This window comes from Phalacrocorax aristotelis, chromosome 7 (genome assembly GCF_949628215.1).
Source record: "Phalacrocorax aristotelis chromosome 7, bGulAri2.1, whole genome shotgun sequence".
NCBI classification, from domain to species: domain Eukaryota; kingdom Metazoa; phylum Chordata; class Aves; order Suliformes; family Phalacrocoracidae; genus Phalacrocorax; species Phalacrocorax aristotelis.
This window is the reverse complement of record NC_134282.1, coordinates 46,371,107-46,392,826: the sequence shown is the minus strand read 5'-3', so window position 1 is coordinate 46,392,826 and position 21,720 is coordinate 46,371,107. Positions and strand designations below refer to the sequence as shown.

At 47.6% G+C, this 21,720-nt stretch overlaps 2 protein-coding genes across 5 annotated transcripts; one reads left to right on the top strand and one right to left on the bottom strand.

Moving 5' to 3' along the window:
• Nucleotides 1-796: 796 nt before the first annotated feature.
• PEX11A (peroxisomal biogenesis factor 11 alpha) lies at nucleotides 797-7,039 on the bottom strand. Of its 2 annotated transcripts, none has more exons than XM_075100564.1 (3): nucleotides 6,900-7,039; nucleotides 5,607-5,722; nucleotides 797-4,039 (listed from the first exon to the last, which is right to left on the bottom strand). In XM_075100564.1, exons 1-3 carry the CDS (start codon nucleotides 7,037-7,039, stop codon nucleotides 3,474-3,476), a joined length of 822 nt encoding a protein of 273 aa, XP_074956665.1. In that variant the 3' UTR covers nucleotides 797-3,473. The 2 variants fall into 2 exon arrangements, with proteins under 2 accessions (XP_074956665.1, XP_074956664.1); XM_075100563.1 differs by lacking the exon at nucleotides 6,900-7,039 and adding an exon at nucleotides 6,093-6,264.
• Nucleotides 5,345-19,216, top strand: WDR93 (WD repeat domain 93). 3 transcript variants are annotated; one of them, XM_075100558.1, is made up of 17 exons: nucleotides 5,345-5,598; nucleotides 6,990-7,257; nucleotides 8,021-8,216; nucleotides 8,858-8,922; nucleotides 9,168-9,246; nucleotides 10,116-10,243; nucleotides 10,790-10,828; nucleotides 11,754-11,841; nucleotides 12,469-12,652; nucleotides 12,856-12,926; nucleotides 13,354-13,440; nucleotides 13,762-13,893; nucleotides 14,424-14,640; nucleotides 15,342-15,402; nucleotides 16,154-16,310; nucleotides 17,053-17,233; nucleotides 18,679-19,216. In XM_075100558.1, the coding sequence occupies exons 2-17, from the start codon at nucleotides 6,994-6,996 to the stop codon at nucleotides 18,794-18,796; spliced, it is 2,067 nt and encodes a 688-aa protein (XP_074956659.1). In that variant the 5' UTR covers nucleotides 5,345-5,598; nucleotides 6,990-6,993; the 3' UTR covers nucleotides 18,797-19,216. The 3 variants fall into 3 exon arrangements, with proteins under 3 accessions (XP_074956659.1, XP_074956658.1, XP_074956657.1); XM_075100557.1 differs by having other exon boundaries at nucleotides 6,985-7,257; XM_075100556.1 differs by having other exon boundaries at nucleotides 6,913-7,257.
• Nucleotides 19,217-21,720: the final 2,504 nt, after the last annotated feature.

The window sequence follows — 21,720 nt, the reverse complement described above, 5'->3', positions numbered from 1 at the left end:
AAATGGCTCACACATTTCTTGAAATATCATGCCAAGCATTAGGAAGGCCTTGTCTGCAAGCAGAGTAGAAGATTACATTGCACGTTTCATGCAGACCCCTCCCGTGTTCACTGTTTCCATTACGAAATGTGTGTGAGACCAGTAATTCAGGAACAAACTCTTGCTAAAACATTGCTGAATGCAATGCTTTATACATTGTTCAGTAAGTGACATTTTTGAGCTTCCAAGTTTGCAGAGCTCTTCCTGCAGGGGATGGGAGCTAACAGTAAGCTTGGTTTTAATGGTTATCCCAGATCCATCCCTCCCATTTTAGCTGGAGATGTTACCCTTCCCTCCCTGCCCTGATCAGGCATTTGTTGTTAAACAGCTGCTGCAGCGATTTGCCCTACAACACTAAGACCCATCCAAATGAAAGGTTGTTTATAAGATACTAAAATGCAGGCACACCTGTTCCTCCCACCGCAGCTGTGCCCACGCTAGGCAGAAGGCTCCAGCTCTCTCCACCAGTACTCAAGGGCAACTGATGGCAATTCTCAAAATGTCATTTTGCTCCAGGGCGTGTCACACGCAGTTTTACCAGGTACTCACAGATTTACGTCTTCAAGTTTTTGCAACATGAGTTTGATGAGTCTGGCTGCCACCTTGCTACTGCAAAAGGACAGCTCTATAACCCAAAAGCAAATATAGGCAATGTCTCTTTGACAGTATCATCCTTCAGAAAATTTGGAGATGGGAGGGAGGATTCCTCCATCAGCACCTCTTTTCCCCACCCTCTAAGTCACACGCAGACATGATGTCACACTCATCTCAGTTTATTGCTTGTGTTCAAACAGCTGTCCTTATTCCAACTGCTGTATTAGAAAGAGATACCAAAAAAAGGCACTAAAAGGCTTTTTGCCATTTGATCATGATTCTATGGCTTGTTATGTTACATTAAGGTACATTAAATTTCTAGCCTCCAGCCGGGAAGCAGAAGGCAAGTATTAGTGCTTAACACCCAGTAAAGAGTTACTCCTGTATGCTCCAGTCCATGCCATGTAGTATGGGACAGGTAAGGCTGAGACAGGCTGAAAATCCACTGCCCCATCTCCCACATTACATCTGTATTCACTAATCTACACCAGTGCCTACAGGAGAAACACCAAAGCCTGGCTCACAGCTATTCACAGTGTTTGCCTGGCACAACAGAAAAAAACACCCTTCTCCCTCGGCAGGGCTCAGGGAGGTGTAGGGACACATCAGCGTGTTTGTGCTTTTCCCTTTACCTACAAACTACAGGGGAAAAAAAGAAAACAGTTTGCAAAACAGTGAAAGAAGTATTTAGTATCCAAGAGCTCCCCTGAGAGGACTTAAAAATGCATTTTTTTTTCAAGATGAAATTCTGTAGACAAAGGGTGACCAAACCTCCGCTGCCAGATCATCAAGACTCTTCTTCCTTCCTTACAGTTGTTCCTACACACAGGGATAATGATAAAATCTGACCAAGGGAGGGATGAGCCCCACCTTGCCAGGAGCTCAAAGGCAAATGGAGTAAAGAAACAAAAAATCCATTGTTAAAAAGGAGAGGAAGCCCTTGAAGACGACACTTGTGGTCTGAACTGCCACTACACTCTACTTTCAATGATATTCATTTCCATATTAAAAAGAAGAGCTGCTGCAGGCCACATTTGGTCTCCAACCACACCTAATTATCCTGCTCAGCAACCCCTTTTTTCAAACACCTCATTGGCAGGCTAACACTTCAGATTCAAACCAGAAGTAATTCCAAGCCTGACCACAATGACTTAAGGTAAACTGGGGCACTGCCTTACCCTGCCTACTCAATTCCACAACCTTCTCCTTTTAATAAAGCAGACAAGCACCTTTTAATTTTTGTTTTCAGACAGCATCAGAAATAGTAAGAGAGGACCTTGGTCCAGGTTAGAGTAGTCTCTGCTCACATGTCCCGACAGATTAAACAAGGAGCCCTTGTACCAGAAAGTAGCAGAACACACAGGCCCAACTCTGATGAGGAAAAATGATAATTTTATCCCTGATATAATGTGCAAATTTTTCTCAGATGGTGTCAGAGCTGTTACTCTGCAAAGTCAGGAGCAAAGACTGCATGCCATATAGCTTTTAGTCAGCCAGACACAGCAGTTCTCCTTTAGGCTAGATTGCACTGCCAGGCAATCATTCCCAGCAAGGGAAGTGATGAGGAATCATGCACTTGCAGGGCAAACGTAAGGCATTTTCAAGTGGTAGAACCCATTCAATCAATGAGGGAACACACAAGAAATCTTGCGGTCATGAGAGGGAAGGTTAGGGAGGACCAAACAGGAAAATCTCAACCATGAATGCCCAAATCCAGTAATAAGCTTTTTTTTTTCACAGGAGGTTCTGATATTACCTCAACCAACTCCATTCCCTTCCCTCTGGGAGGTGACACACCTAGAAACACACCCTTTTAGATTTTCTGACTCAAGGAGCTCTGAGCGAGGCTTCTCTCCTTAACTGCAGGTTCCAAAGCTCCTTATTATACTGGAATTTCCCCCATAAAATCAAAATAGCAAAACAAGCTCCTTATCACAACATGATTAATGGAAAATTGTTGCACTTGGAATCACAGGTGTTTGGGAGTTAACGTGTGTGTGTAATGGGAAATTTAGTGCTTGTGAGTGGTTCCAGATTCACAGCTTAGTAAAAACAGTTCCCTACAAATCACAGCATCATCAGCGCTCAGACAAGCTTCTCCCACACGCTGTCCTTCACTAAAAACCTCAGCATGGCCTGCTGGAGAATTCAGACTCAGTGGCCAATGGTTCTTGGCTCACATTGAAGGAAAAGAAGAAAGTGCTGATTTCCTGGGACACAAGTTGGCACTCACTAGACTACAGATCCAGTGTCACCAGTGCACGCTACACAGAGATCTGATGGAAGGGTCAGATCATCATCAGTTACCATCACACTGCATTCACACCACTGCCTACAGATAACAGGATCCATCAACCCAAACCCATCAGAACACATGTACTTGACTTCAGGCTATTTTAACTGCAGCTCCTGCCTTGCCTGAGCCCACTATAGAGTAGGAACTTTTCACTAGTGAATTCCAGCTTTCCAGTGTAAACACAATCAGTTATGAGTCGTACACCTATTACAGCTGTCTATGCAGCTATGTCACAACCCTATATTAAAATATAGCAACACCAGTATTTCCTTATCTAGCAGCCATGTCCCAAGTCCTGTTTCTGCTTGTGAACTATTACTCTGCCTTCTCCCATCTCCACTCCACCAGGGAGTGTGTCATAGCACCAAACTCATCTGCGAAGACACAGGGAAGGAAAAAGGGTAGAATTCACTTATTCAGAGGTCAAAATTAATCTTGAGGTTACTGAGAGACATATTCACTTTGAAAGTGCCATAGGGAGGATAAAAACCTATCAGAGGATCAAAGCTGTTGGCTCATTGCATACTGTGCTGCTCCTTTTATGTCACTGTTTCAGCTTCAGATGTGGGCTTGCTAATGTAAGGATCCCCACCAGGGAGGAGATGATGCCACAGAGACCAATCACTCCTGGGTTGGTCTTGTAGATCCCTAGTGTGTCCAAAGGACCTGAGAGATCACAGAGATTCTTCACCAAGTCCAGCAGCAAAGGGGGATGTCTTTTCAGTACTTGAAACAGCAGGCAGAAAAAACCATGAAAATCATCACATTTCACACAGTTTAGTTCCTGACTGTGTTTGTCGCAGAAGGAATTCTCCTTTGTCTTTCCTTCCTGTACAGCTTGTTCCAGCCTCCAGGAGATCTCATACCAGTCCCTGGCTAGATTCATCAGGAGTGAAAAGTAGTAACACTTGGCAGCCCAATTCCGCCACTTTGGCTTATCGATGTCAGGTTGGAGCCCAACGCTCTTCAACCACAGGACCGCATCGCAGATGAAGTAGAGGGCACGGGTCAGGTTGGAGACTGTAAGGCAGAAGCGAGGAACCACATCTGGCAGCTGTGTAGTTCTCCTGGCTGCTACCAAGGCATGTACCATGTTGCCCAGTCTGAACACTGCAAGAAACCCCAGAAAGATTAGCATGGCCTGGCCTTTGCTGCAGAGATACAGCCCTATGGAGGACAACTTGGCATGTCACTGTCCACATGTACTTTTAAAAACCTTAGTGGGCTTTGGGCATTTGTACGCTTAAGCGTTTTCTTCTCACAGCGCGAGACGTTAGTATTAGTGAGGAAAGGGGTGTAAACACCTCAGTTCTGTCCTGCACCAGCCCAGGACCTACACACAAATTTTGTCAATAGCCAGGACTTGCAGCCTTCTCCTGCCGCTCTGTTGTCAGCACCTGGGTGCCCTCTGGACCAATATCACCCACGGCTCTGAATGAGTCACTATCAGCAAAAAAATGACACAACCAGAGCCTCCAATTTCAGCTGTACGCTGTACCGGATTTCACCAAACTCTGTGGACAGTAGATGTTATTGCACTAGCCCTGTTGCAACCATAAGCTGCATCTTTCCTAAGCTTCTGTGAAAGCTGCTGATTCACATGCCAAGCACACTAAGACCCAAGTTCCTCCTCAGATATGAATTTGTCAGATGTACACATAGCTCCCTGCAAACAGGAGCACTGTGTTCCATTTCAAGCTATAATATATGGCAAGCCTGATTTAATCTGCTGCACAGTTTAAGTTTCATCCTGTGAATATTAATACAAGATTATGCAAAATACTTTTCCTAACCTGCTGCACTGTCACAGTGACAGATGTTGGCAGCACCCAAGCTTAGTGGAACTGCAAGAGTCCTGAATTTAGGCCTGATCTCTATTAGAGATTTGTTTAGCAGAAGCAAGAGAATTACAGCTATGCTGATAAACTAGCTGGCCTCTCTGCTAGAAATTACCATACTCTGGAGCTAACTGGAATAATAAAACAAACCCACAGTAACACATTAAATTAGAATATTTGCCTCATATATTGGAGTTTTTCCAGGATTGAGCAATTGATAAGTAGGTGTAAGGTCAACCTGAAAACATGCAAGACAACCAGAGCAATGGCGTAACCATTCTGTGACACAGAGTGAAGTGATGCATATGGTTAGACTATGAGAAAAGTATGGAAGGGTATAAGATTTAGTAGAATATAAATGCTGAAGAAAATCAATACGCAAAGTAGGATATAAAAAGCCTTATTGAAGGATGGTCCTTCAGAGGTGTTTTGTTGGGATGATGATCTTTAATGTTAGGCTGTCTCAACCCATTAGCTGGAAGGACTAACGGGAGTGCAGTAAGCCAGCCTTGAATTGTAACTCAGTGGCCTGTCCTTGAACGGAGATGACCACCTGATCTCTGCAGCAACAGCTGTCTGTTAACTTAATTCTCTAGTTCTCCCAGCGATAGTTCAGTTTGCCTCATCGGAGAAGAAGCTGAGGAAGTGATAAATGTCTGTTTGGCCCCATCTAGCCTGGCAAGCCAAGGCAGGGGTAAGCTCTACTGGCCATATTGTGAATATAATAAAAGAGGGTTTGTGGCTCCAGGTAAGTTAACTACAGAAAAAGGCAAGGCCAGGAGCTGTTTTGCTGGAAGGAGCACATGAAGGACTTATCCCTCTAGACACCAGGTACTTACTTTTCCGGCCAGAGCTCATGCTAGACTCCAACTGCTTGAGTTTCGTTACCAGCTTCTCTTTATCAGCCTTACGCTCTATTACATAGCTAAGCAACATGCATGTGTACTGAGTGGCTCTGGAATGGAAGAAAAACGAGGAAAACGGTACACAGGTGAAACACGGACAATTCACCGGGATGGCAGCGGCGGGGAAGCCTTTATTTCCCTGCTTAAGGTCACCCTCAAGGTGCCGGGGCGGGAGGGCAGGGGGCGGCCGAGGACAGGCAGAGCAGCCGGGCAGGGATCAGCAGGGGCCAGGCAGCTCTCCCGCCCGGGGCGGGGGGCCCTGAGGCGGCCGGGGGCTGCGTGAGGGGCCCGCTGAGGCTCTGTCACACAGAGGGGTGGTGGGGGTGCTCCGCGCCGCGGGGACCGCGGGGGTCCCCGGGGAGCCGGCACCGAGGGGCCCCGAGCCCGGCACGGGGAGGCCGCCTGGTACCCCGCACTCACCGGAAGAGCTGGTCGCGGCCCTGGGTACGGCTGGTGAAGTCCACGAAACCCTCCATGGCGGCGGCAGCGGCGGGGCAGCAGCCGCCGGAGATGTGTGGGGACCGCGGCCGCTCCGCCCCGCGCGGCCCGGGACCCGCTCCGCCCCCGGAACCCTCCGCTCCGGTGCGCGTTCCGGGCCGGGCCGCGCTGCGCGGCGCCGTTGCCACGGCGACCATCAGCAGCGGGGCACGTGTCCCCGCTAAAGGCTCCCCCCGGCCGCAGCTCCCCAGTCTCCGCCGTCAGCGGTTGCGGCGGAGAGGGAGGCTGGCCCAGCCCGGCCCCCCAGTCCAGTCCCTCCCGACCGACGCCTCGCTGCCGCTCCGAGGTCAGGCCGCTGTCTGGGGTGGGCCCGCCGTGAGTCCGGCTTCGACGTCAGCGGCCCCGGCCCCGAGGCTCAGAAAGCACCCGGTTGCTTGGAAATGAAGTTTATAACTTCCAGTAAAGCCAACTGCTCTCCTAATTAATTATTGGGGTTTTATCCAGGCCGAATAAATCTTTTAATGGAGAACAAGCTAATATTTTTTGAAAGCTTTGCCATAATTCTTACGCAGACTCGTGCCAAAGCTTTTATGCTCCTTTTTTCTGTAGGCACCCTACAGATGCCTGTGTGGCTGATATTCCCAGAGCAGGAGAAAACCTCTGAGTAACAGAGGTGGCGCAGTGAGTGGAAATGAGCTACACAGAACTGGGTTGCTCTGGCTATCTATACTGAAAGGAACCCCCTTGCCTCTTAGAGATCACTAATCATTTTTTCTTTTTCCCTGTTACCTCATGAAAGTAGATATTGCACAATTCTTCGTTCTTCTGCACCTGCTGTGATTCCTGCATCTGTTGTGTGTTTTGCATCTGGAAGGGCAGAACCATGGCTGTGTATATCCGGAAGCATCCCCTGGAGATTCCTCCACCATCAGAAAAGGACTGGCTAAAGGATGATGAGGAAGACTTCTTCCTGCAGGATCCCGATCAAAAGCGTGATGCGTTGCCTCAGCCCTTCAGGATGATCAACAAACTGGTGATGCTGGTTTTTGAGAATGCTATGGAAATAATTGAAAGAAGGGAGATGCTCCGAGAAGCGCAAAAACTAAAGGTCCAGCCCACAAAATGCTTTCCTACAGCTGAATTCCAGGTACAGAGTCCCTCACAGCAGAAATAGTATTAATCACCATAGCAGGTTCTTCTAGAGAATATCCATTCAGTTGATTTTACATTCTTCTGTTCATCACCTTCTTCAGAATCCACCACCATCTCCCTGATCCACTTCAGAAGGTTGAACTTTCTAAGCTTGTCTGACAGGTTCTGTTTCCCATCACACCTCTCTGAAAAGAGAGAAGCAGATATTCAACAGCACTAAATTCACCTTCTGCTTCTCAGGCTGGCTCCACCCTTGTTTGCTGGGGAGAAGGTAATTAGTCAGCAGCATATAAATGGGCAAACTCAGCTCTCCATTATGGTGAATAACCTAATGGGAGCACTGTGAGCAGAAGAGCAGTGCTGCAGCCCCCATCGTTAGGTGGAGGTCTCTAGGAGGACAGACCGGCATCCGCTGGTGTTCTGTGATTGCCTGGAGGAGTTCAGCATCCTGCTGCAGCTCTGCATTAGTGGTGGGAGGTCTGAGTGCTCCTGAGTTCTTGGTCTTTAAAGCCCCTTCTGTTTACTGGAAGGGGAAAGGTGGGAGCAAACTTTCTCATTCCCAACACAGAACAATCTGTGACAGAGATGAGAGCCCCTCCTCTGCTCTTCTGATGAAAGCTGATGCAAAAAATTTTTCCCTTGTAGAAAAAATCAGCATTTTCTGTTAGTGAAGGGCTAGGAGGATACTGCCAGTGTGGCTGATGTATCCTCCACTGTGGAAACAGTTGGGTACATTCAACTTTTCCCTTTCTTTTTAGGTAATTGGAAGAGCCAATTGCCTTGCAGTGTCCGGAAAATACATCTTTGTTGGTCTGTCTGTGGGTCTGGCTGCTTTCAAGGTGTCTGACTGTAAGGAGGTTTGTGCTTGGGATGCAGTCAAGATGGAGATTTGTGCCAACCGTGCCTTGGATTTGGGGAATGAGCGCCACATCCTGCTTGCTGTGGATGAAATGGGTTAGTGTGACGTGGATTTCCTTGATGTAGCTGGGGATAGCTGTGCTCTGGAGCTGAAAAGTTGGCCGCTGGGTTATGGAAGAGTGCTAAATCAAGAGGAACGTTAGGATGGCTGACAGGTTTCTTAGCCCTGCAAAGAGGGCTTTAGATAAAAGGTTGTAGGGTGACAGAGAGGTGATTAGTAGTGGGTGTGGGTTTGGTGTCCTCTCTGGAGCAGCAGAGGCAGGTGCAGAGCTGCATGTGAAGCACAGTAAATTTTAGGAACACCTTGGACTGGACAGAAAGAACCATTCCTTGGTAGGACCTCCTGCCCGTGCTTTGTTTCCACACCTGTAAATGCACAGCCCTGTAGTAAATAGGTTAGTTTGTTGATTCATCTGAAACTTATCGATTCTGCTGGAGATACTTTTCAAACTGGCTTATCCATCTCTATGTACAATTGAATGTTTGGTGGTGCTGGTATAATGAAGCCAGCAAAAGTTTAGTGCTGGAAGCAGTGGGATACTCTTCCTTAAGCCCAGGAAAAAAGGTAGTCCTGTTCTCTTTCTTGCACACGGTGTAACAGCCATCTCCCAAGAGCATGACTACCATCTGTTTACTTTTCTCCTCCTCCTACTGCTACTTCTGTATTTCTATTCCAGGGCTTGTCTGGCTCTTCTGCTTTCACAATGAAAGCTTCCTGCTCATTAAAATCCTAAATGAAGTGGTAAGTCCTGAGTTAATTCCATAGACACTGGGCACAGGCTGGTAAGTAATCAATCATGACGAGTACTAATTGCCCTCAGGAAATTCTGTCATGGCCAGCAGCAGCCCTTCAAGAGTGCTGCCCAATATTTATTCCTGTTCCTCCAACAATCTGTCTGGCCTTCACTCTGTTGAGGACTGTCTAAGGCCATGGATATCCCTGAATCAGTCATCTTGCTTTGGTGCCAGCTCGCTTTTCTTTGGCAGGAGGATATCAGCCAGCGAAATACTTGCGTGGAGGTGGTGCTCTCCCCGGGAGGTGATTACGCAGGAGTCCTGCTGCAAGGCAAGTGCAGGAACATCGTGTGTTGGGTGATGGCTGTTGTGTTCTAGCAGAGAGCCAGCAGCAATGCTTTTAAAACACTCCAAGTGTTCTGAGTTCCCAGGGATCCTGTTCCTAACCCTCCAGTCCCTCCTCTAGCTTAGAGAGCTGCTCCTGCTGCTCCCTGTCCTCTCCAAAGGCCTGGTGTGGATCAGGACTGATCCCAAAAGTGAGCTCTCTGGAACTGGTCAGTGCAGTTCCTAGATCCCAGAAGGCTCAGTGAAAGCAGGTTTTTTTTTTCTCTCCAGAAGTACCAAACCCAGTTGTTCCTCTGGTTTGCTATGGCTCACTTTTACACTGGAAATATGTAGACCTGAAGAATTGTCTCTGCAGACATAAACCAGACAGCATAGAGACAGTCTCTAAAAACACTATGACAGACTCCTTGCTACAACATTCTTCTGTTTCATGGCAGCTGCTGTTGTCAACCGCTTTTCTACTAGCAGGTTTTCTGGACCCACGTTTGGTGGAATCTGCCTGGACATGTGCTTAGAATGAGATATGTGGCATCCACAGAGAACCAGTGCAAGACCATGTCTCACTTTTTTACTTTACCTCAGGGGCTACAGGTCAAATTCTTTGACTGAGTTGCTTCATGGAATTTCTTTGGTGGATGTGAGACCTCTAGGACTTGAGCTGGAGGCTGAGATGTCAGTCTCAGTCAAGCACGTCAAGCCTTAAGTGGGAGGAGAGGTGGGCTGCACGGAGTTTACAGGGATTTTATATTTCAAAAAATATACAAATCTTCCTTTAAGGGTATAAGATAACAGGCTGCTTGCTTGAAAGACCTTTTCTCCTAATTTCCAATTACTCAACATGGTTTCCCAATGCAGACAGCACAAAATCTTGGCTGGAGATCTACCGATTGCCTAAGGATTCCTGGCTGAAGGAGACGGAAAAGAGCCCAGGAGCTGCAGCAGGGCTGGCTTGCAGGGAGAGGAGGTCAAGCTGGACATCTGCGGTACAAAACAGTTCCATTGACCACTGTGCAATTTTTTTCTTACACCCTTTTGCCTACAGGTCTTTCCCCAAGCCTTGCTCCTGCAGACAGTGACAGCAAGATACAGGCTGAACAAGTCTGTCAGCTCAGGGATGGAGTATGTGCTTGCTACAGCTGCCCATCCCACATTTCATAAGGCCTTTGTGTTATTGGGACATGCTTACTCTCTCAAGACAGGCTTTCCAACGAGGTTCCCTTGGTCCCAGGGCTAGCGTTCCTGCTGCCCCTCCCTGAAACTGGCAGCTCCTGTCCCAGCAGTATTGCTCCATCTGAGGAGGCCCTATGTAAGGGTATTCCCACAGGGCTTCTCCCTTATGTTACTGGGGGAAGGTGAAGAGGAGTGGGAACTGGGCTTGATACCTCACTTGGCAGTCTGGTCCTGAACCAGGGCTCATGTTTTAGACTACCTACAAAAGGAGCTAGGTGGGGTCACAGCTGAACCTGCCCGAGCAGGGCAGGGTCTCTGCCTGTTTGCCCTAACCACTGTCACTTCTGGTTCTTTGGCAGAAAAGTCTGGAGCTGCACGGAGACAGTTCTGCAGAGATGGTAACTGGCCTCAATGAATGTCCTGAGCTATTATGGGGAATTTTAAATACTGACTCAGTGCTTAACCCTCTCCTGCATCGCTTTTGCCCTGCTAGACTTCATATCTCAACACACGGCCACCTTCTGCCCAGGACCTCCAGCTAACCCTCTGTGATGCCTGCCTCATCACTCTTCCCTCTTTCTTCAGCAAAAACTTTCCTGGTTATTTAAGATGGAGCTGTTTCTCAGCCCTGTCTTCAGGGCAAAGATCCCCCTTAATTTAGCTAAGCCAAAAGCAAACACCCAGGCATTCTGTCTTTGCTAATTCCATGTAAAATTCCCAATTTCCTGCCTTTTCCTTCTCAGGCACGGTTGATTATTTAGCTAGACCTTTTCTGTTTAGCCAAGTGTCGACGTGTGTGGGATGGGGTGGTGATGGTGGGGACATATCGGTGCTGGTCCCGTTAGGATTTTCTGTTCCCAGCTAAGCACATATGTGACCTCCTCTGGTCCTGGTCTCTCTGAAGTAAAATCTAGTTCTTGTATTCAGGAGCACTCTGCAACCTTTAGTCCTCCTTTTTTTTTCTTCTTTTTTTTTCTCTCTCTCTTCCCCCCCCCGCCCCCAAGCCTTGCTGTGCCCCACCCAGGCCTGTGCTGCAATAAAACTAATTCAGAGATATTAGTAAGATCAGAAGTGGAGGTTATTTAGGGCACAAAGGAGGTGTCTGGGCAGGACATCCTTTGTAATGATGCTGAGAAAGTAGTGACCTCTCTCAAGCTTCTGTGTTTTGGCCTGAAGAATGAGCCTAAAACCAGTATCTCCTAGGCAGTGTCAGCCAACCTTTGCAAACACTTCCTTTAGGAAGCATTTGATTTCCATGAACAGGTGAAAACTTAGCAGCATAGGGCACAACACAGTTCTCAGGCTGACATATTTCTGTTGCAGGAGTCTCCTGTGTCTGCAAATAAAGCTGATGCAAAGCTGAGTCTCCCAGTGCTGCTGCTGAAAGTGAAGCCACCCAAACCCATTACAGGTCAGGACTGATTCTGTACTTCTGATTCTGATCCTGCAGCCTCCTTCAGATAGCAAAGGAGTCATGGCCCTTATGACTACAGAACAATCAGAAAGTTTTGGTAACATGCTCCCTGGTCCCTTCCTGGCCTGTCTTTGTAGTTACATGTAATCCTGTAGTGGGAGTTGCTTCTTACCCGACCATCTTCTGTGTCACCTTTGTTAGCACACAATACCTCAGTGTGTCTTGAAGTGGGTGTCATACACCCTCAGCTTCATTGTCACCAGAGAGGGAGGAGGTTGTTTCCTAGATGCTGGCAATCTGACAGCGCACCTAGTTTGTCACTCTGAGTCCTGGATTCATAGGAAAATGCTGAGGATGAGGAGGGAGCAGACCTTATGCTAGGACACTGTCAGGGAGAATGCTACAGAAAGGTAAGGTGAACTGGTTCTTAGATGACTTGCCCTAGTCATCTGACTTCAACTACTGGAAAATGGGATAGTGATAAGGAAAGTCTCACAGAAGATGCAGTGTGTCCCTCTTCCAGACAATGCCACTCTGAAGGAGGGGTGGCCAAAGTGCCACTGAGCACTCCATGGTGTCTGCTTCTCCAGGGCTGTGCCTTTTCCCTTTGTGTTCCTAATCCAGGTAGTAGTTTTAAAAGCCCTTTGGATGCCTTGAAGAAAGTGGATGATGGCAGCATGCTTGGCTTGGGATATAATCACCTAATCAAGGACTCCCAGTGGCAGCAGCAGGAAGCAATCTTCCGCAGGACTTATCGGGAGTATCTGGAGGCCAAGGGTGAGAGAGAGAGCAAGGAGGAGATCTCCAGGTAAGTGGGAGCACCAACCAGAATTTCAGCCCATGAGACATCAACACAGGGCACTTTTCAAGTGTAGGTGGAAGCCTCTGTCTTAGCTTTGTCTCCTTTATCCCAAGGCTTCAGGGCAGCAGCCTACAGCCATTCCAGGTCTTGGTGCAGTGCTGCTTACTTATCAAAGCCTTTCTTTACATATATTTCTTCCCTTTTTTCAGACATGCTACTCTTCATTTTCTCCTGCCTAGTTGGATCCTACAGGTGGGACCTGAAATGAAAGTACAGCCAGGTAATCCAAATAGGCAAAATGGTGTTAACCTATGAAGCATGTCTTTGCATGATGTTGAGGTCCAGTTAGAGCTCAACGGCTCTGGCTTGGGTTCACTGTATAAATTCCATCTCCAAGGACATAAGCCTGGGCAAAATTGTCAGCCCTGAGACTTATAAGTCAGTTACCAGCATGGAATCAAACAAACTTAGACCCACAGTTAAAAAAAACCCACCAAACCCTGAACACCAAAAAAGATGATGGGACACAAACAAGGGGAGATTTTGCTCTCATTTAGTTTCTGTGTGAGCGGAGTTTCTATAAGTCCTGTCAGGGAAATCATGAGAGCTCTAATGAGAGCTTTCTAATGGTGTTTTGGTGTCCTGGATCATTCCTTTCTTTGTCCCCAGTCTCCTTCTCTCTTTTGTCATGCCCTTCTCTGTACCAGATGTTCCAGCTGGCATCAGTGTGCACTGGGATGGAAGCCACAATCTCTGCTTCTACTTACTTAAGCATCCACTCAAGGAGAAAGTGGGTAAGAAAGTCTTGCTTTCTCTACCAGAGCATTCTGTGAGGATTAGGAGTATTGAGTGGCCAGTGGCTGTCATTCAGCCAGATATTCATGATTCAGGGAAATGAGGAATGGGGAGGAGAGCTGCCTCATATCTTGTGGGTTAGGCTGTCATTTGGATTGTGGGGCTCCATGTTGCACAGGTTGGCAGTAATTTTAGTGAAACCACTCTGGCAGGATACTGCAGAAAGGTGCGTGTTTTACTGGGAAATTGGATGCTAGTACCATGACAGAGAATGCTTTTCACATTCTTACAGTTGTCTGTCTTCCTGTCCTTCTGTTTAGACTCTGATCCAAAACCTGATGTTGTGTGGCCATGTGCAGCTCCGATTGTATGCTCAGCTGTCAGTTCCTGCTCCAGGTACCTGGCACTGGCATGTGAAGATGCAACAATAACTATTTGGGATAAACACCTAGGTGAGCTTGCCCTTTGGGACTCTGTATTGGGATCACTGTGGATAAATCACTCCCTTCTCTAGGAGTCTGAGGCTCTGGCTTGGTGTGAACAAGGGACTGGCAGTGAGTTTACAAGCAAATCTGAAGATAGTTTGCTCACTTATTCATTGGATGCTTGGCCAGAAGTTGCCAATGTAGCGTGACTGCCCTAGGTCTTGCAGAACCATTCCCAGCCACAGCAGTGCAGGGGCTGTGAACTACTGCAGCAAGGACTGATGACTGTCTTGCCTCAAGGCTGTGAGACAGTGACAGTTCTTTGCCACTGCACCCTTAGGTCATCTTCTGTTGCAGCATCACAGTCCAGGCTGCCATTAGTGCTAGTGTCATCCTGCCATGATGAAGGGGTTGTCTTGGCAGAAGAATCTTCTTCTGCCATCGGGACTGTTCTGGTGGCTTCTGCCCCTGAGCAGGCCACAGTCCAAGCTAAACTTCCAGTTCCTTTTTCCTCCTAAACTGTTGTCTTTTTCCCCCCTGCCCCCCTGCTTCCCCAGGATATCCACTCTCTGTGACTGCTATTCTAGAGGAACGTCTCATCCGTAGTATCCACTTCCTGCGGAGTTCTGCAGCTGCCAGTGATGAGACTCCTTGTCCTGGTGCAGATCCTGCCTGTCCCATTGTGCAGCTTCTAGTGCTGTGTACAGACAGCTCTTTGTATTTGGTGAAAGCACCCAGGGCCGGGAAGCCCAGCATCGCTCTCCTGGCAGACAGGTGAGGTAGGCTCTGGTAGACCTCACTCCAGCCAAAGAAACTGTATGATACAATGGTCAGGTCCAGAAGGGAGGCCTAGATTTCTGTGGAGTAGAGATATTTCTACTGCTTTTACCCAGATAGGTATGCTATGCTGCTGTCAGCAACAAGTGTGGTTTTGCTAGGGGTCAGTTCCAGTGCTAAAATCCAATGGTTATGCCAGAATTATGGGTGTTTCTGAGTTCTTCTGCGCACAAGATGACAAGTGCTTGTACCACTGCTCCAGGGCTGATATTCAACTAGCTGGGTCTCTGGCAGGTACTCAGGTGAATTTTTCCTTTTCTGCCCTTGCCAGAATAACTTCTCCCTAGAAGTCAGAATAAGCATTTCTTGGCATCTTTCTATCAATTTTATGTTCACTTATCCTCTTGCTTTGAGAAGAAGGGTCAGCTTGGGGGAAGCAGCTACTCTGGTCTATGGTTTCATGCCTCCATGGCAGGCAGGGGATTTGTATTTCCAATGTAGTTCCTAGGCAGTTTGCACATGGGTGGGCCTTGGGGGTTCCTGCCCAGGAGGAGGCAGGCTTTGTCTCCACAGGGAAGGGGCTTGGCTGGAACTTTTATGCCAGCACGTGTGCCACAAACTGCCATTGTCATTATCACAGCCTCTCAGTACATGCCAGGTACATGAAACAGTGGCATAAGCCTGAGTCTGTTTTACAGGCCTGAAGATCCAAATCTTGCTGTCAGCGTGGTGGTACCTGTCCTGGCATTCCCCAGTGCAGTGAGTATTACTCTTAAGAACTGTGTGAGAACACAAGTCTGTATGGCCTAGGATCCTGTTTCCAGTAAACGCTGTAACTGGGTGCCTAGAAGATAAAGAGGGTGATCAGATATGGTACTGCCCTCACATCCTTTCCCAGCCCCCAGCCATTTTTAGCATGGGGACTTCCTGTACCAGTTACAGGTCTATATGTAGCTGGTCACTCTTAAATGATTTATCTTCCATAATCTTACTCAGTATCCCCTTGCACCGATGTCTTCTAATTGACCACTGAGGTGGGAGGCACTGGAGGCCCTGGAGGCCCTCTGCACATGGACAGGTCCAACTGCAAATATGAGAGGGTTCAGCCATGAAGCTTCAGGCATCAGGGTCAAATATGAGGGGGCGTCATGGTGAGAAGAACTTACAAGCACAAGTCCAGCCAGATGTTTCAAGTGGCTTCAGGAGGTTTTCAGGCATGGGGAGAAAAGGACTAAAAGCTGCTTGCCAGAACCAGTCATACAGAAGGCTGGATCTAGTTAATTTCTAACCTGCCCTGTTGCCCTTTTCCAATCCCAGACTGCAGCAATTCCAGTCTAAATTCCCTGCACAGCCTGTTCTTGACCTGCTGTGGTCCTATGACTACTGGGCAGGCAAAGAAAACAGCATCGTAATTGGGGATGTGAAGTCCTGAGTGTCATTCCATGTCCTTTCCATGAAATGCTTTTCATTTCTTTTACATCTATTTTTAAGTGTCAATCTGCTGTTTCAGGCCCTTGTCTTCTCCTGGGATGGCACAGTGTCCCTGATGAACACTGCTACGTCACAGATTATTTACTGCTTCAGTACTCCACCTTCTCATGCTGTAGCATCCCCCTGGCAGCCAGTGTTCACAGTGGATAGTGTGAATTGGTGCTTGCTGCTTCGAGGTGGGTAGCACCTTGGAGTGGTCTTAGATACATGGTCACTGGGTGCATTCAGCTGTGCACTGATTGTCATAGGTTAGTCCCAGTTAGCAACTAAGCACCACACAGCTCCTTGCTCACTCCCGCCGCCCAGTGGGATGGGGGAGAGAACTGGAAGAACAGAAGTAAGAAAACTCATGGGTTGAAGTAAGAACAGTTAATTATTAAAATAAAATAGTAATCGTAATAATATAAGGAAATGGAAAATAATGAGAGAGGTGAAACCCAGGGTGGGGAATAAAAAAATCAAACACAGGTGATGCAGCCGCTTACCACTCACTGACTGATGCCACCAGTCCCCAAGCCATGATCACTGCTTCCCCCGGCCAACTCCCCCCAGTTAATATACTGTGCATAATGTCATGTGATATGGAATATTCCTTTGGCCATGTAGGATCAGCTGTCTTGGCTGTGCCCCCTCCCCGCTGGGCTTCTTGTGCCCCTGGCAGAGCATGGGAAACGAAAAATCCATAACTAGTATAAGCACTACTTAGCAACACTTAGCACCTACTTGGTAACTACTTAGCACAACTGAAACATCCGTGTGTTATCAACATTATTCCCATACTAAATCCAAAACACAGCACTATACCAGCTACAGTGAAGAAAATTAACTCTATCCCAGCCAAAACCGTGATACTGATCCTTGATAGTTCTTATTGGATGACTCCTGATGCAATAGCCCACTGTTCTTGTTTCTGCCTAGGAGATAAGCAGCAGCAGGCAGATGCATTGACACAGAGCAGAGCCAGTCACAGCACCATCTTCCTTTTTGACTTCAACTCCTACCCACTGAAGGAGGCTTTCCCAAAGGAACCAGATTTGCCTTTCAAATCCTTGGAGAACCTGCCATGGTTTGAGAGATGTAACATTTTCTTACATGACAGGTAAGGTTCTCCTTCTGCCTGTTAGGTAAGTGTACCTGCTTTATTGTAAGCTGTGGTGTTGCTCAGGTCCATGCTTAGTCTCACTGTGGAGCTTCTGGGTTCTTCTGTGTGCTGTGATAGATTTATGTCTGGGTAAGATTGATGTTCAGGTACCTGGATTCCTGACAGCCACCCAGAACCCTTCCTCTTCTCCCTTCTGTCCTTCCTAGAACAATTTAACTGTTGCAAGTCAGGATGCCTGGGGCAGGCTTGTCAATCCAGGTAGAGAGGGCTTGCTAGTTCTTACGTGCTTTTGTGCAAACTTGTCATAGAATCACAGAATGTCCTGAGCTGGAAGGGACCCACAAGGATCATCAAGTCCAACTCATTTCCCTGCACAGGACAATCCCAAATTCACATCATGTGACCGACGGCGTTGTCCAAGTGCTCCTTGAATGTCGTCAGGCTGGGTGCCATGACTACCTCCCTGGGGAGCCTGTTCCAGTGCTCCACCATCCTCTGGGTGAAGAATCTTTTCCTCATATCCAACCTAAACCTCTCCTGGCACATCTTCCTGCCATTCGCTCGGGTCCTATTCTCAGGGAATACGATCCTCGCTTAAATGTCTGCGTCTTCCTTTTGACCCTATAGCCAAGCAGAGCTGGGATCTCTTTGTACCTTGTTCCTCCCCTCCGTTCCTAGGTTTATTTGATGTTTAAATAGATTTGTGTTGGAGGTTTCTGGGTTTGAGAAGCTCCCCAGCACGCTCAGGCCGAGGTTGCAGAGCTTAGCTGATGCATTGAGTTCATGCCGTCACTAGATGGCAATGTGACATCTCTTATTGGGTGACCTTTTCCTTGAATTCCTTTGGGAACCTGGAGCCAGAGCCATGTCAATGATATTGTTTGTTCTTTTCACTATGCCTTAATTCTCCAATTTGAAGTGGAACAAGTGGGTGCAGGTATGACCTTACAGCACATTAGCTGGTAGCCTTCCCTTATTCCTTGTCTCCAGAGTGAATCCTGTGGCGTTGTCTGGCTTGTTAAGTGCAGAAAAGTTTCATCCTGTGCTACCAGCCGCCAGTTCTGTCCCTTTTTCTCATAAAGCTGGAGGGGAGACTCTTGTCTGCCTTATACCAGAAAAACTGGGAAGACATCACCTCCAGGGATATCTTGCTCCCAGTGTGCTGAAAGCTCAAGCCAGAGCAGAGCAGATACAAATGCAGTGAGACCTGTGTCTACAGAGGCTAACAGGCAAAGAGAAATATGGTGTTCATTGCTGTCAAGAGCAGTAAACTTGAGTGTTGAGTGGCATGAGGGAATCACTGAGGTTTTTCAAACACAAGAAGTCTGAACTGCGTAATTTGTAGTGAGCCCGAGGGACCCTTGGGGGAACAAGGTTAGAGTTGTCTGAGCACCAGGGGAATGGCAGGGGCTGTTTTAACCACCCTTTTCTCTCCTCCTTAGGCAGCAGAGCCTGCTGGGACTCAGGGAGCAGTTGCCTGAGTACTGGAGTCGGCTGCAGGCACAAGCAGCTGCCATGGACAAGGAGAGACAGAACATGAAGGGACATAAGAAGCCGTAGTCAGCCTTTTGTCCTGAGGGCCAGGTTCTGCATATCACAGTCCTGCAGACCTATGATCCAGTACTGATATTTTGACAGCGACTCTATTCAAGTCTATCCTGCTGCTTTCCAGACTGGGACAATTTGTCATCTGAAATAGCTGCTTGCCTGCCACTGCTCAGCAACAAGGATCTGTGCCCTGCCTTTCTCCTTACCTAAATCTTAGCCTGTTCCAGCGGGGTTCAACCCCTCCTCATCAGAGACAAACACTGCTGATGGAAGTCTTAAGGTAGGAAAGGTCTCTCACTGAGGTGGCAGGCCCAACACCTGTGTGGTTCAGCTAAGGATTTGTGCTGGATCTCTGAGTCCTCCCAGAGACCTGGAGCATCAGAGCAATATGGTGTGTTACAATGTCCCTCCGTAATAAAGCCTTTTCTCCAATATATGTCTCTTACTCTTCGCAGGACTGGCATTTTGTTAGATTCTGATGTTCTGTCCTTCTGTTGTGGGGGCTCACCAATGTGTCTCGTCTTCTGCTCTGACCCAGATGGGCAGACAGCAGCATCTTGTGCTTAGCAAGAGAACTGGTCTTTTCAAACCAGACAGCAAATTAGCCATGAAGGTGGTATCCTCCAGAGCATACCAGTGACACTGCAGAGTGTGTCAGGTCTGACCTAGGCTGTTCTGCATCCCAAGTTGTTTCTTTTGACTTCAAAGCAGGCAGCTTTGGGATAAGACTACTTAGCAATTGAAGCCTGCAAATGTTCAGACAACCTCACTGGGTTAAGGTCAGACTAGAACTGGTGTTAGAGCCAAGAATTGAGGTAACTGGGGAGCAGGACAGAAGCTGGGGGGGTTCGGAGAAGTCAGGGCTCTGCTGAGCCAGACAGGCCAGGAGCATGGCCAGCATGTTGGTCAAAGGCCATAAAAAGCTGAAGCGTCCCTCCTACAGGCAACATAGGACAGAGAACTAGCAGGGGCAGTCCAAGCATCCACCTATTTGTTTCTTACTCCAGAAGTGTATTAAGTTAGTAGCTTACCCAGCATACTTGACAGATAGGAAAAAAAACTATGCAGGCTCTCTGGTCAGTCTTTCACTGGTCAGTACTTTCAGGTCCGTAGTCCCGTGGGAGACTGGCAGCATCTAGATGTTAGCTGGAGTTTGATTGCTCAGCTGGGGGCTGACTGCATAACAGCATTTTGCACTGGGCATCTTTGTTGCTCTTCAGGTAGTCGGGGTCCTCTGGAACTTGAAGGGCTTTAGAGGAGGTGACCCAAACCATCAATTTCTGAGCATAGCAAACATATGCTTTCTCAAGTATAAAATCCATGAGAAAGCCTCAGACTTTTTACAACTGATCATGCTTCCAAGATGACTGCCTGTTTCACAAAGAATCTGACAAATCTGCCAGCAACCACTCCAATCTGTGTGCATGGGTGAGTGGTAATTTTTCCAGATCTCCCTCTCATGACTCCCCCAAAGGTTCAGCAAAGCATCAATGCAGGGTGCCAGGGATTCAGCACAGACTGAGCTGTGTAGACAATCCCATGCCAAGGTCCCATTTTAGTTTTCCATAGCAAGTTGTCTTGTTTTGGACTGAGTTTTGATGAGGTGTCTCATCTCAACCTCTGGAAATAAAGTCAGCCAGCCTGTTGTGGAGGTAGGAAAGGGGAGGAGCATTCCATTTGCTTCACGGTATCAGATGCCTGGTTTTGCTCTGGAAAAGGACAAACTATTTGAATTAAACCTTCCCATTTGCTACCTTTGTGAGGGGCTTTGAGGGCCATAGTAAAGCCTTTTGTGCTGTCATTTTCCATCTGCCACAGATTACAGCTTCACAGCTCATCTGATTGTTACAGATATTGATACTGGGCCGTGTGAGCACTTGCCATCTGCTTCAATGCAAAGTCAAGCAGGTTTGCTCGAACTACCTTCAATGCCTGTTTAAACTGAGCCACCTGGTTCAGCACTGAAGTGAACAAGGAACAATCCTTGATCCTTTCTTCTGTTCTTGCTGTGGTGTCAGTAACAGTTATTTTGCTTCTGTGGTACTTTAAGAAACAATGGACCTTCTGCCATAACTCGACACAGGGGATTACTAGGGGCAGGAATTTCTATTCCTGCATTGCTTCCCACACTGCAGAGAGCCAGCACAACTAATACATGGCCCCTCAAACAGCACTGGGTCTAATTCCTGCTATTTGTGCAAATGTAAAGGGCTTTGGGGGTTTGTGCCCTTAATCCTACCCCATCTGCTTTCCATCCAGAAGAGAAGCAGGGCTTGCCTAGCATCAGAAGAAGAGGCAGAACAGGATCTGCTAAACAGTTAGATGTACTGTGCATCCACCAGTTTGTGTGTATTCATTTCAAGATGTGCTTGTTTGTTTGCAGTTTGAATTCGCTCTAAAACCCTAGTCGTGTGCTTGGCCAAGATAACCAAGAGCTGGCAGGCTCCACTGAGAAAGGAAAACAACAAGCAGCTGCAGGAGGCTGATGAAGAGCCTTTGTTTTTACTCATGAGTTCAGCAGGGGACCATTTGTCTCCTGCTTCTTCGAAGGGATACAGAAAAATTGGTGTGATCAGTGTGTTGACATGTGTGTTGGCGATGGAGCTGCATGCTGAGCTCCGCACCACATTCTTGAGAGGACTAGAGGCACCGATTGCTTATTCCAAAGGTGATGCCCTTGCCATCTAGTCTTCCATTCCAGGTCACACTGTGAGCTCTAGGCAGCTGTTGGTCTGAGCCAATTTGAGCTATTCTGCTGCTGGAAAGTATGGAAAGGCCTTGAGAGGTATCATAAAGATCACCATCAAAAGATAAAACTGTAAGAGTTCTGGCTGGGCCAACTCCTAGCTCAGTGCCAAGGTCAGTGAACTCAGAGGTCCTACCAGGGTATACTAGGAGCAATTTGGCCCTTTATTAAAAATATAAAAATATTTTTT

Bases quoted from the DNA above. Each gene is read 5' to 3' on its own strand.
- PEX11A (XM_075100564.1), bottom strand. From the start codon at position 7,039: ATGGTGGAGGAATCTCCAGGGGATGCTTCCGGATATACACAGCCATGG. The intron at 5,723-6,899 runs GTAACAGGGAAA...CTTCCATTCCAG, and splicing joins GCAATATCTACTTTCATGAG to AGCCACTCAGTACACATGCA. The intron at 4,040-5,606 runs GTAAGTACCTGG...GGTTTCTTGCAG, and splicing joins CATGAGCTCTGGCCGGAAAA to TGTTCAGACTGGGCAACATG.
- WDR93 (XM_075100558.1), top strand. From the start codon at position 6,994: ATGGCTGTGTATATCCGGAAGCATCCCCTGGAGATTCCTCCACCATCA. The intron at 15,403-16,153 runs GTGAGTATTACT...CTGCTGTTTCAG, and splicing joins TCCTGGCATTCCCCAGTGCA to GCCCTTGTCTTCTCCTGGGA. The intron at 16,311-17,052 runs GTGGGTAGCACC...GTTTCTGCCTAG, and splicing joins TTGGTGCTTGCTGCTTCGAG to GAGATAAGCAGCAGCAGGCA.